General features: G+C 34.0%; 1 protein-coding gene across 2 annotated transcripts in view; it reads left to right on the forward strand.

Moving 5' to 3' along the window:
- Positions 1-14,254, forward strand: part of camk4 (calcium/calmodulin-dependent protein kinase IV) — a 45,314-nt gene that overhangs the window by 3,519 nt on the left and 27,541 nt on the right. For both annotated transcript variants that reach the window (XM_051895279.1, XM_051895278.1), the window contains exons 3-5: positions 11,207-11,285; positions 12,360-12,422; positions 12,699-12,781. In XM_051895279.1, coding sequence (XP_051751239.1) covers positions 11,207-11,285; positions 12,360-12,422; positions 12,699-12,781 — 225 coding nt within the window. The remainder of the gene's footprint in view (positions 1-11,206; positions 11,286-12,359; positions 12,423-12,698; positions 12,782-14,254) is intronic.

Here is a 14,254-nt window from a genome sequence, read left to right on the forward strand (position 1 = left end):
CTTAAAGGATTAGCTTTACTTACGCTCAAGCCATCCTAGGTGTATATGACTTTCCTCTTTCTGATGAACACAGTTGGAGTTATATTAATAAATATCCTGATGCATCCAGGCTTTATAATGGCAGTGAATGGGACCAACGAGTATGAAGTTCAAGAAAGTGCATCCATCCATCATAAACATACTCCACACAGCTCCGGGGGGTTAATAAAGGCCTTCTCTGAAGCAAAGCGATGCGTTTGTGTAAGAAAAATATACATATTTAACAAGTTATGAAGTAAAATATCTAGCTCCCGCCAGACCACCTTCCGTATTCAACTGACGTCGCGCTAGTTACACTTTTAACGTAAGTTGAATACTGAAGGCGTAGGATGTAGCGTAAGCGGCTTGAACTGCGAGAGGCGTTACGCTTTCTTCGTATGTTGAATACGGAAGGCGGTCTGGTGGGAGCTAGATATTTTACTTTATAACTTGTTATATGTGGATAGTTTTCTTAAACAAACACATCGCTTCTCTTCTATAACCCCCCGGTGTGGTGTGGAGTATGTTTATAATGGATGAATGCACTTTCTTGAGCTTCATACTCGTTGGTCCCGTTCACTGCCATTATAAAGCTTGGATGCATCAGGATATTTATTAATATAACTCTGATTGTGTTCATCAGAAAGTTATGTACACCTAGGATGGCTTGAGGGTGAGTAAAGCTTGGGGTAATTTACATTTTAACATTCTGAACTAATCCTTTAAGGGAGCATGAATATATAAATGTCTTGGACATGTTGTATAGTAAAACAATATTCTTCCACTGAATTAAAATATGTATCCTACAAAAATACTGTTTTCAGAAAGTAAAAATGACATTTGGTGAAATTGAATAAGGCCTAATTATAAAGCTGCTGTGAGGTTTTATGGCAGATGCTGAACAATCGCAATCAAGGTGTCTAATTTGAGGAACGGAAACCCAGCTCATGAACGTATTACAGCACAACACCCCGCATATGGAGCTGGTACAGCCTGCGGAAGCAAGACAAATGAATTTTGCCATCCGCTCAGCTGAGAGTGATGCTTATCTCCAGGCACTTAACGATAAATTCAGTTAATGCAATTAATCTTGGAATAAAAGAATCATGCATCTGTGCTGACGGGGGTTATATATCTGTTGATGTGATTACTTCCCGGACAGCGCTGGGGCACAACATTACAAATGAACGCAGATTTCTAAATTTTCTGGAAAAATGTGAGTGGTTCTTGCCTGTGCAAAAATCACTGCCAAGATGCTAGTGGTTTCCAGGGGATTGCTAGTAACATGGTAGCACATGGTTCTCCAAGGTACTTCTGAGAATACCATAGCACCATGGTTCTTTTTGGGACTTTTTGTATGTGTATGCTATTTCTAAGGTATTAAGTGTGTTTTTAGCAATTTCTGTGTGGTTGTTATGGTGTTCTGGGTGGTTGTTCGAGCGATGCTAGCATATTATAGTTAGTTACTTACTGGTCTAATGGGCCTACTCCAAATCTTTGTGATATTTTGGTCCCTATATATGGCCCGGGTTGTCCCTTCATCCATATAATTGGATTGGATTTTTCTTTTTTTCATTTTGTGATCTGCTAGGTGAAAACTGTAAGTCTGATCTTAAACTATCATTCATTTTGCATAAATGATTGTGGACTTGTGCCAAAATGTAATAATTAGGGTTATGGGTTTGTTGAAATCTGTAGCCCTAAGTATAAGCAATAGGGATGTTAAATCGATAGAAAATGAAAATTTGGAACATGAAAAAATATATTTTAAAGAACGTTACCACTATTTTGGTCTATATAATGAAAGTCAGTGGGGTCCAAAACAAAAACATTGAAAAACAGTGTTATTTTAGTATTATTTATTTACTATGACAGTATTTATTAGTATTTTGAATGAGCTAACAAATATTTATTCCTTTTAATTTTAGTTTTTAAGTTTTAGTAATTTTTCTATGTGCTTTATCATTATTATTAGTTTTTAAAAAAAAAAATATTTTCTATATAGCTTGTATTATTTTTTTCACTTTTAGTTTTAGAAAACATTTATTTTATTTCAATTGCCAAAAACTATTTTTAATAGTTTAAATTTTAGTTTAACAACACTGCATTGCAATTTGCAACAGTGTATGTGATTAAGTACAACATGTTCCTGGATCAACATCTTTATTAATACTGGAACAACATTCCAATCAGACAATCAGATTTGAGGGACAAGTTTACAGTTTATGTCAAGTTTAGGCTTACAACCAGGGTTAGGTGCTTCTACATCAGTGTTATTCACCTATCATTTCCCTCTGATTTTAAGGATAAGTTATGGGTAGGGTTAAGTTTAAGGGTAGGGATAGGGTTAGAACTAAATTTTCAGACAGTAATGTTTTCCTGTCTTGTCAAAATCACGGTGACGCATTGCAACCCACTGACTGCATTCATTTTATGGACAAAAAACACTGAGATAAATATCTTATTTTGTGTGCAACAGAATAAAGAAATGCATACATTTGGAATGAGGGTGAGTAAATGAAAATAGAATTTTTATTTCTGTGTGAACTATTCCTTTAGTAATATTTATGCTTTAGATCAGGATTTAAGATGGATCTCAAGCAAAGAATGCCATGAATAGATGTTCAAAGAAGTTCATACATTAGCATTATCAGCTCACAGTTGGCCAATCGTTTTGGAGTGCATGGGCATAGATGCTGGACTCTCGTAAATGGGGCCAGATGCAAACCGCCCAGGTCCTGAAGAAAGCAGAGCGAGCTGAATAATGAAGCCTACCACGCTCCCCAGAGAGCTACTCTTCCTCCCTCTCACACTCACACACTCTCTCTCTCTCTCAGTCTCTGCTGTGATTATATAATGCTCGGAAAGTAGAAAACAGAAACAGGAGCAGCTTGTGTAACATACACTTCCACACTACACTGACTCAGCTGTGCATTAAGTGCATAGGACAGCTACTCTTAAGAATCCATGTGATGGATGTGATTACAATGAGAGAGCCACATCCAAAACATTATTTACAGTTATACACTATGAGATATAGTGCGTATATAGCGTTAGATCAAGATTACATTAATTCACACAATATATTTTATGATTGAAAAACCTTTTGCATGGACTTGTTTGAAATTCACCTGTAGGCCATAATGCAATTGAATTTAGTGGATAAAATTTATCTTCTAAGTCTTATTTAAGCAATAAGGTTTGAGTGGTTTTGCTATATTGTAATATAGTCCTGGCTATGTGGTGTATTTTAGACCAAAGTCCTTTTAAGACAAGTCTTTTCACTTGGCGGCCATCTTTGAAAAGCTTCTCAGGCATGCAAGTGCTGCTCCTATCTCTTTGAATGGGGAAGTATCCAATTCTGCAAAGCTATTTGCCAAGCTTTCGATTAAATATTTGAAATCACCAATGAAATCTGACAACAACTGTCTCATAAATTTAGTTTCGAATCATGACAAAAAACAGCATTTTTCTGGATCAAGCTAACGTACATGCGCAGTCCTAAGTGCGCATCTCTATAGGAAGCGCACGTATGACTGTTTCTATAGGAACCGGAGCTTCTAACGGCAGCTGCAGTGACGCAATGACTTTACCAATCGGTGATTGGCTCTTATTTAGAAGGCTGGACTTATTCCGGCATAATGTGCGTTGCACTTTCTCCCATTCATTATAATGCGAGTGCACTGTCTTTCTATATATAAAGTCTTTGTTTTAGATTAACTGGAATGATGTACTGAACAATCGGCAACCACCCTGAGTGTAAAGCAAATCGTGATTGGTTGGAGCAAGAGCATGCTATGATTGGTCAGCGAAAATGGCTGTTATCTGATTGACGTAAGTAGACGGTGGGTGGAATCCACTTATTTGTGGATTTGTCTGCACACTGTGACGCTAGAAATGTTTCAAAATCCACAAATGCATGCGGGGATCTACAAATGCACAAGAAGTGATTTATTTGTGAATTTATTTATGAATTGTATTAATTTTTGTGAAACTCTTTACATTTACATTTGTGAATTTGATTATTTTTTGTGAATCTCTTTACTTTTATTTGTGAATCTCAATCTATTTATTTGGAATAATGCAACAATTCTAACCCCATATAATTGTGTGTACATATCTGAGCCCCATGTGCCAATCAGCACATGTTATTACATTTTGTAAATGATCTAAAAATGACAATCATGTCAGACACATCAACACATGGTGCTGTAGTGCGCTAGTCCGTGGATCAAGTACCCCTGAGAGTAATCAGGCTGTATCACCACCTTATATGTGTTTCATAATGATCTGTCATAACTGGTGGATGCAGTTGTTTTGCCCTGTGTGTATCTCCCATTCACAATGTGATATTATTAACGTAATGAATATTGGTTGAGTTTGAGCCGTTAATAGTGATGGAGGTTTATGACAGGAAGGGCTCCCATCTGCTGGCCTGTTAGCTTTCAAAAGGAGTGCATTAGAGTTCATTCTTTCAACAGGTCATTTCATCTCCTTTTTCCCGGAACAGGATGTGGAAGTTAAGTGGATTCTAAACTAGTCTCAGCCCCTGACTCACCCATGGACAGTTTATAGACCATATTGTACACAAAAATAGCAAGAACTATATTGAATATTGAATAACATACTACAGTTAAAATTAGAATCAAATAGGCCTACTTTACATGTGCTTTAGTATGGTAGTCAGCAGAGTGTACTTAAACATGCAATTTTTCACAGCACAAAAGATTATCAAAACAATGATTTAAATGTAAAGTAAAACTTTTAATGTAAAATGGTTGCAAAGTACACTTTTAAAAGTGTACTTAAGTGTGTTAAGAAAAAGGGTAACACTTTATTTTACAGTGTCCTTGTTACATGTTACATGTAGTTACTGTAATAATAACTATAAATTATGTATATTACATGCAATTAACCCTAAACCAAACCCTCATCCTAACCCTAACCCTAACCCTATAGTTAGTACATGTAGTTTATTATTATTACACAGTACTTAAATGCATAATTACACTGTAACACGGACACCTTAAAATAAAGTATAACCAGAAACAGTCATGAAAGTGTACTCTCTTATACTTAAGTGGCCTTTTATTTCATTAATATAGTCTGCCAGTACAGTCTTTTTAAGTTGTTCCAAACCTACACCATCAGGTTGTTCCAAACCTATATGAATTTCTTTCTTCTGCTGAACACAAAAGAAGATATTCTGAAGAATGTCAGTAACCAAACAGTTGATGGGCCCCACTGAATATTTTTCCATACTCTTTTGTGTTCAGCAGAAGAAAGAAATTTATACTGGTTTGGAACAACTTGAGGGTGACTAAATGATTTTCATTTTAGGGTGAACTATCCTTTTATGTTAATGCTTTAGTCAGTTGTCAAATGTTTATGTTCCTCTAGTTTTTGTGCTAGTAGTGACCACCACAAAATACCTTATTTTTTTAAATGTGGTTGTAAGCTGCATTTTCTAAATTAGCTCTCACTCCTGGACAACTCCCCTGTCTAATCACTTTACAATACAATGCCTCTAATCCTGTGCAAGGGCTTAATCAAACAATGCTAAATAGTCCAGTTGGAATTAATGAGATGGAAATCCCTGTAGCATCTTATTCCAAGGATTGAATGCTTCAGTAGAATGAGGTTGACTTCATTAATAGAGATGGAGTGACTTATCAGGACTTGTTAAAATCTCAACAAATCATTTATTGCGTGATAAAGATAAGATGATTTTGCACAAAGTTGAAACTAATGGTTCTCTCAAAACCTCTTCTCAAGAACAATTTTTCACTCTTGAGATTTTTAAACTTGGGTTAACATAATGGATTATCTTTTTCTATCGATACTGTGTTAAATAAAAGTCAACAACATAAAGAAATTTGACACTATTCAACTTTTTTCTTTAAAAAAAAAAAAAAAAAAAATACAGGTTCCTGGTCTATTAATCTTTCACCAGAATAATGTTAACCAACAGGTAAATAGCTCATTATGGAATGAGGACACTGTCGTAGGTAATGCAATTCATTTAAAGTCAAGTATAAAGTCGACTGGTCACCAGAGATATTCTCAGGCACACAAAACTGGTGTCCCACGTTATCTGTGTATATTTTTTTGTTAGGGTTATGTGTTTTGCGTTAATGTGTTTTGAATGAGTCCTTGACAGACACTTAGGATCTGAAGGGGAAGTGGCCAGTCCATTTCCTGTCATCAACCAGCGAGCCAAGAATCCTCATTAATATAGATCTTTTTGCCATGTCCTTTTTTAACTTTTAATGATTAAATGAACTAAAGCATTATAAGTCCCAATAACAGGATCAGAGGTTTGAAAGTATTGGTACAGTGTCAAAATTTTAGTTTTTAGAACTAAAAATAGACTTTTGCAAACTTTGCAAATTTCAATTTACAATCTTGCACCTGTAAATCAACTTCAGTCAAGTTTACCCAAAAATAGAATTATGCCATCATTTAATCACCCTCAAATTGTTCCAAACCTTAACTACTATGTACTTACATTTAAATTAATAATATGATACAATGCACTTATTGTGTACATGCATGTTTTTACATTGTACTTATATTTTAAAAATTTCCAGCATGTAATTACATCAGTAATTCATTTCTGTAATTACAATTACACTGTTGACCCATCCCTTACACCTTAACCCACCCTTACCCATACCACCAAAACTGTCCCTAACATTACCCGTATCCCACCTCAATGGCAGCAAAAGTGTTTTGCAATACAATATGAACACAATAAGTACATTGTAGTTATTTTTTGATGTGAGTACATAGTAGTTAAGGCCACTGTTTAAGTGGGACCGATATTTTTTTAATGAAATCTAAGATTTCTGTCCCTCCATTGAAAGTCCATTATACCAAAACCCTGATGTCAAAAAGTTTGAAGAGATCATAAAAGAAATCCATGTGAATTGATAGTTCAAACTGATTAGTTTACAATGATTTGAAGTTATTGTCTTTATCTTTATTACTTAAATCTCTTTAAAATAATTTAATTGAAATTATTATTTAATAATTTATTTTAATTATTTATTTCATTTCAATTATTAAAATACATTTTATTTTTTTGGGTGAACTGTGCCTTTAATGGTAATTTTCAATGCCCTGACTATGTAAGTCTCTAGGAAAATATTAAATATTAAACTGAATTATTATGTGATATTAAACTGATACCTTCGACCTGAAATTGTTATCTTTTAAAATAATTAGTTGATTATGGACTGATAGTAAAACTTTTGGTAACACTTTAGTATAGGGAACACATATAAACTATTAACTACGACTTTTCCCTAAATAAACTCCTTTTTTTACTGCTTATTAATAGTTAGTAAGGTAGTTGTTAAGTTCAGATATTGGGTAGAATTAAGAATGTAGAATATGGTCATGCAGAATAAGGCATTAATATGTGCTTAATAAGTACTAATAAACAGCCAATATTCTAGTAATATGCATGCTAATAAGCAACTAGTTAAAAGACCTTAAAATAAAGTGTTACCTAACTTTTTTCTTTGGAAATGTGTTTGAATAAGCATTCCGTTTACTCTACATACAAAGTTTATAGGCTAGTATCAAAGAACAGTTACTCAAGTACTGTACTTTAAGCCTCTGCTAAGGATCTAGAGAAAGTCCAAAAAGGGTTCAGAGCTACTATAATTGCCAGATTATGTTGGTAGGTATATAGATTCTTTTAATGTGGTTATATAACCAACTGAAATCAATATTTTTGGGACCTGGAGATTATGTGCAGCAGATTGGAGTCGTAAGCCGGTTGCTACACTCGCCTGATGTCTATTCACATGTACAGTCAGTGGGAGGGTACGGCTAGCATAGAGAGAGAGAGAGAGAGAGAGAGAGAGAGAGGATCTATAGCTTTGTGGATCTGGCACCGGTCTCCTAATGTGTACCCAGATGCTAGTTCTTGGACACTGAGGTGGCCTCTCCACTTTAATTGCATTAGCCAAGCTGTCCACCCAAATTTCATTTATTTGCACACTGGACACTTTCCAGCTGAGATGCTTGTTTGTAACTGCTGGCTGTTTCTTGCTTCCAACATATTGTGCTGGTCCTGTGCCAGCAAAAAATACCGTAGTAAGAGATCTGATTATAAAGAAGATATTAAGAGTTCACAAAGCTAAACAACAACTTGATGTTTATGTCTATTTATGTCTAATAGGTTGCTAGGGTGTTGTGGGTGCTTGCCAGTGCATAGGATCTTCTAGGTGTGTTTCTGAGTGGTTGTTAAGTGATTGTATTCTGGCATAGGGTAAAACAACCCACTCCCTCTAACAAGATTTACCTTTGTGAAAAGGACTAAAAGTTGTTGGTGTTTTACCTTCACTACCCTGCTGAAAAATCCAGCATAAACCAGCATGAATTCCATGCTGGTCCAGGCTGGTTATTGCTGGTATAGTACTGGTATAGTGCTGGTCCAGGCTGGTTTATGCTGGTAAAGTGCTGGTCCAGCTGATGGACCAGCATAGTCATGCTATTCTCAAGCAAAACGGAGCTGGTGAAGCTGGTTCACCAGCATGGTCTTGAGGGGTTTGGTTGTGAGTAGGCCCAGCTGTCTGTATATAAGCAGTGCTTTGGGGTAAGCATTGTTTTTGCTTGCTTATTTCTATATTTAACACATTAATGATGTAAAGAAAAAACAATAGGCTATATGATTTAACATGTGATTTATTGTAATATATAACTTTGTAAAACAATTTTCCCAAAACAAAAGCTCCCTCTGTAACACTTTATTTTAGGGTCTTTTAACTAGTTGCTTATTAGCATGCATATTACTAGAATATTGGCTATTTATTAGTACTTATTAAGCACATATTAATGCCTTATTCTGCATGACCATATTCTACATTCTTAATCCTACCCAATACCTAAACTTAACAACTAACGTATTAAATATTAATAAGCAGTAAATTAGGAGTTTATTAAGGGAAAACTCGTAGTTAATAGTTTATATGTGTACATGTGTTAAATGTGTTCCCTATACTAAAGTGTTACCAGCTCCTTCTATTGAAAGTAGAATTAAAAATTTTAATTGTTTTAGTTATGATTATATTATTAATAAATGTCATCTGAAATTTTGAATAAAGTAAAAATTCAAACAGGTGAAAGGAAGAGTCAAAGGATTTGTCTCCTGTTTCAAAGAACTGTACACAAATCGGTTAAAATCAATTAAAAAGAGCTTGTGTGCGTTGCAAAATAAAACATTTAGAGATATGAAAACAAAGAAAAATGCAAAATAACAGCATAATCATTAGCAGTTCAATAACAGGGGTTATGAGAAGAGCTCTTTTTAAATGGGATTGCTAATAACAACTTGATAATGGATATTCAATTTGAAAGTAGCTATTAAAAGCCTTTAATGGTCATTTGGGAACTCGTGTATAGAGATCCAGCTGTCAGTCGCTGATTAAAAAAAGTGTACATAGTAAAAGGTGTGTCATTGCAGTCAGGAGCATAAAATATTGTAGTCAATAGTGATAGTACTTTCAACAATTGCTGAAAGACATTTAATTGAACTAAAGTCAAGGGCCAAGTGCCCAACTAAATGGAACACTAATCACCATAATGGTGACTTCAAACAGACTTCAACAACTTTTATACATGTACCATATGAAGTAAATAAAGCCAAACTGGTTTATAATAAGTGAACATGTTGATGATGATATACTCAAACATCCTCTGGTGAGATATCAATGATTTTATTTGTGGTTGATTTCATCTACCTGTGAGTCAGTTGTAGTTGTTCTGCTGTCTGCTCGTCTCTTCTCTTTTTTCAGTTCTTGTTGTTACTCTTATCTTCAGTGATTCTGCTTGTTAACTGTAGGTGTGTCATCACTAATGGTCAATCATCACTTGCAGTTAGTGAAATAAAGTAGATTCATTCTACAACACTGCTTTAGTGTTACTTTTAGTCTCTATAGATTAGATAGGGACCGATATGAAAACTAAGCAGTGTTCGTTTTACACTCAGGATATTGCTGCAACATGTTTTTCTTATTAAATAATTTTTTAAAAATTAATTGGATAATTGTCTTGGGCTGTCACAGTCACCCTCTCGTCCTGTTTGTTTTGATTGTCATGTGCTGCTTTGTTTTCAGTTCCCGCCACTCATCATTCACCATGGACACTGATTACCCTCACAGCTGTTTGTCATTTGCATTGTGTATTTAAGTTCCTGCCTGTGTTCTGTTCAGTGTCTGGTATTGTTGCGTTACTCATGTTTGCTGTTGCCTGTACTTCCATTCCTTGAGATTAAACTACGTTGTATTACTTGTATCTACTGTCCTCGTCTTCCTTTGGAGTGAACCCGTAACATGGGCTTTATCTAAATTAAAATGTATAACGCCACAAGGAGTATGATAATACAGAGTAGGTTTTCTGATTAGGGGACAAATTTAGAATATAAAATATATACATTCTTGTTGCTATAATTTCAAAACTGTTTATATTAATATTAAAGTTAATATTGTCTTCTTTTTTTTTTTTTTTTTTACAAGCTGTGTGGTGATGGCAAATTATTGTTTACATGTTCGTCCACCTAGATCAGTAGTCCCAGCAATAGTTTAGACAACATAACATTTTTGTATGGAAGAACACTTTTAATGCTTTAACAAAAATATGATCTGATATTTGATAGTTATTTTGCTGTACATGTAAACACAGACATTGTGTCTGATACCTGACAGCATGTCGCAGATGCTGCCTAACATGTTTTAAAGATTTGTTTATCTATAATAAAATATAAAAATTTTGACCTTACAAATGCTGTTCTATCATCAAAAAATCTTGAACAAATGTATCCACCAAAAATGTGTGTTTTCAACTTTGATAAAAATAATGGGGGTAAATGTTTCTTGAGGACCAAATCAGCATAATAGAATAATTTATGAAGCATCACGTGACACTGAAAACTGGAGAAATGATGCTGAAAATTCAGCTTTGCCATCACAGACATAAATTAAATTTTAATGATATTTCACATTATTACTGTGTTTACTGTTTAAATGCGGCTTTGGTGAGTATAAGAGACTTTATTCAAAAACATTTTAAAATCCTACTGATCCCAAACTTTTGAACGGTATATTTATGGGGGTAAATATTAATGGGATACAGCTGAATTTTATGTAAATGAGTAATTCGCTATTTTTCTCTCTTGCAGGGGAGCTACATCAGTGGTGTTCCGATGCCGTCAGAAAGGCACCCAGAAGCACTATGCTGTGAAAATGCTGAAAAAAACAGTAAGTGCACTGACAGATTTCTCTCCACATGTTACCATGCTTTGTTCTTTTGCCTTTGTTCTGCCACGTATAGCCAAGGAGTTTCTGGTCAGGACTTCCTTCCAGCTGCTAAGATCTTAAAGACCTCACTGCTGTTGTCTTCCATTTCTCTACATCACTCTGATGCATGATGGGTAATAATTGCTGTCAGCCAGTGTTGTTGTCAGAGCAGTACTCCACATATCTTACCATTTGTAACATACCATCATTTGTGCTTTCTTGTACCTGTGTATGGAATACTAAGGCTATCTTAAGCCTCTCTAGTGCATATGTAATTATATTTTGATGCCATATACAAGGCATTTTGGCATTGCATTAAGGTGCTGCATATAAATGCTGTATACCTAGTGTCAAGTTACAGCAACTAAACATGGTTGAAATGGAAAGTGACATGACTTGAAGGCCAAGTATGATAACCCATACTCGTTTTTTGTCCTCTGCATTTAACCCATCTAAGTTAGTGCACACACATTAGGAGTAGTGAGTAGTGAACCAGAACAGAAGAAGAATAAGAATATGAAAAGAAAGTATTTTTAAGGGGTTTTTTTTCTTAATGTCGGTGGTAGTACGTCAGGTATTTTTAATTATACAATATCTAGAAAATGATTTAGTATGCATGCTTTGTTTGAAAAATTGTGAAATATTTAATATTTAAAGAAATTAAATACAAAACAGAAATTCCGTCATCATTACCCTCTTGTTCTAAGCCTGTATGACATCTTCTGTGGAACAGAAAGTTGTTTTCCTTTTAAGGAAAGTGAATGAGGACGGATACTTTTAAACTCCAAAAAGGACAAAGAGCGTCATGTAAAATAACCCCTTTTGTGTTCCATAGAAGAAAATACAAGTTTTCTTTAAAGCTAAAGTTGACATGAGGGTGAGTAAATGATGACAGAATATTCCCTTTAAATGTGGAAAAGTGTTTGATTTACTTTTTGAATTTTTTAAGTTTTTCTCTTTACCTGATTGTAATGGCTTCATAATTGTGCACCTTGTTCACTTTGTACTCAGGCAATAACTTGGTTGTGCTTGCAGGTTGACAAGAAGATTGTACGAACGGAGATAGGAGTTTTACTGCGCCTCTCTCATCCAAATATAGTAAGTCTAAAAGGGAAAAATCCAGGGCCTTGTCTACTTGTGTCCTATGGCAGTTACACAGCCTAAAATATGCATAAATATGCACAAGAACACTCGCTTAGATGTTCGTCCTGTCTCTGCAGTACTGTCTGTGTTTGATTTAGTAAGGTCTGATTATGCAAATGTTAGTCAGACATTATAGCTACCGTAGACTACATCAATAATTAATCAAATGATGTTTTTGAATTCCTCCAGTGTAACGCTCTCTCTCTTTTTTTTCATGCCATTTTCTGTCAGATCAAACTGAAGGAGATCTTTGAGACCCCTGCGGAGATTAGTCTCGTGTTAGAACTTGTTACTGGCGGAGAATTATTTGACAGGTCAGTTCACCATGGGGGTAAAGTGCTACAAGCTAATAATGGCTGATTAAGTTGTGAACTCCATACTGTGCATTGACACTTTTTTCCTAGAATTGTGATTAATTGTGTTTTCTAAGGCAAGCATCACTATTTCTATTGCTCATACTAGGGATTTTTTGTAAGCACAAACATGTTTGTGATACCTTGGTGAGGAGAGGTGTGTTATTACTTTTCAAAGCAAGCAAAATTTTCAATGTTTAGTGGGTGAAAAAAATGGGTGGAAAAAAAACACTTGAAAACATTTTTTAAGGTCAAATTTTCTCTGAAAATAAATAGAATATATATATATATATATATATATATATATATATATATATATACCAATATTTATTCATCAAAACAATTATTATTGAATTTTACATATTATACCACAGTTTACTTTATTTTGCTATCCGATATATCCCGATATATCCTGTCAATCAAAAGAGGGCAGGAAAATGCACTGCATTTGGGCTTTGTCTAAAGAAAATGCTAAGAAACCAGTTTGATGTTCAGTATTAATAGTAATTATATTAATTAATAACATTCAGAGAGTTAAGAAATATTAATTTAATCTTCAGAATTTAGTTAATGTGTGTTAATATTAATTTGAGTAATGTTTGTTTATAATTGATACCAGTTACAGAAACAAGTTGATGAAATGGAGAGAATAAAGCATTTCTTTCAAAATATAATAATTAAAAATATAATGATTAATTATTAATTATAATGAAATTGTATATATATATATATATATATATATATATATATATATAATTTTCTAATATATATTAACCATATTAATATATATTAGAAAATTATATATATATAGCAAGGAAAAGTAAGTGTATTTAACATTTTAATATTTTTTGCATTGTCAAATTGTTTTCATTGTATCATAGATAAAATGATATACATTTTAAATTAAATAATTTGTCATAAGAATAATACTGTACAAACAAAATAATACAGTTCTAAAACAGGCTTTTAGTTAAAAATGTATAAGTTAAAATATATAAAAGTATAATAAGAGTATTAAAAGTAAAATAGGGCTAGCAACCGTAGTTGGACCTGCATAGCAGCATGTGAAAAAAACACTCACACTGAGAAAGTGGTGATCTGAAAAGGTAAAATTTAAATTAAAAGGGTTTAATTCAAGTCAAAAAAATATTGTTTAACATCACTGAATCGACCTAAATTATTTTATACCAACAAAACTAGGGAGTAGAAATACAACACATTTTACAGTGCAGAAAACTTTATCAGTGACATATAGCAATGCCCTGGCAATCAAATGTTCTTTTTAGTTGGTCTAGTGAAAGGTCATTTAGTAAAAGCTGGAAGACCTGAATTTACCTACATCATCTGTTACAAAAATAACAGGTGCATTTCGGCAGTCATGAACTAATCACATAGCCGAATAACACTTTAATAGAGGAACACTTTTGATTGTGA

The sequence above is a fragment of the Ctenopharyngodon idella genome, chromosome 5, assembly GCF_019924925.1.
Source record: "Ctenopharyngodon idella isolate HZGC_01 chromosome 5, HZGC01, whole genome shotgun sequence".
NCBI classification, from domain to species: domain Eukaryota; kingdom Metazoa; phylum Chordata; class Actinopteri; order Cypriniformes; family Xenocyprididae; genus Ctenopharyngodon; species Ctenopharyngodon idella.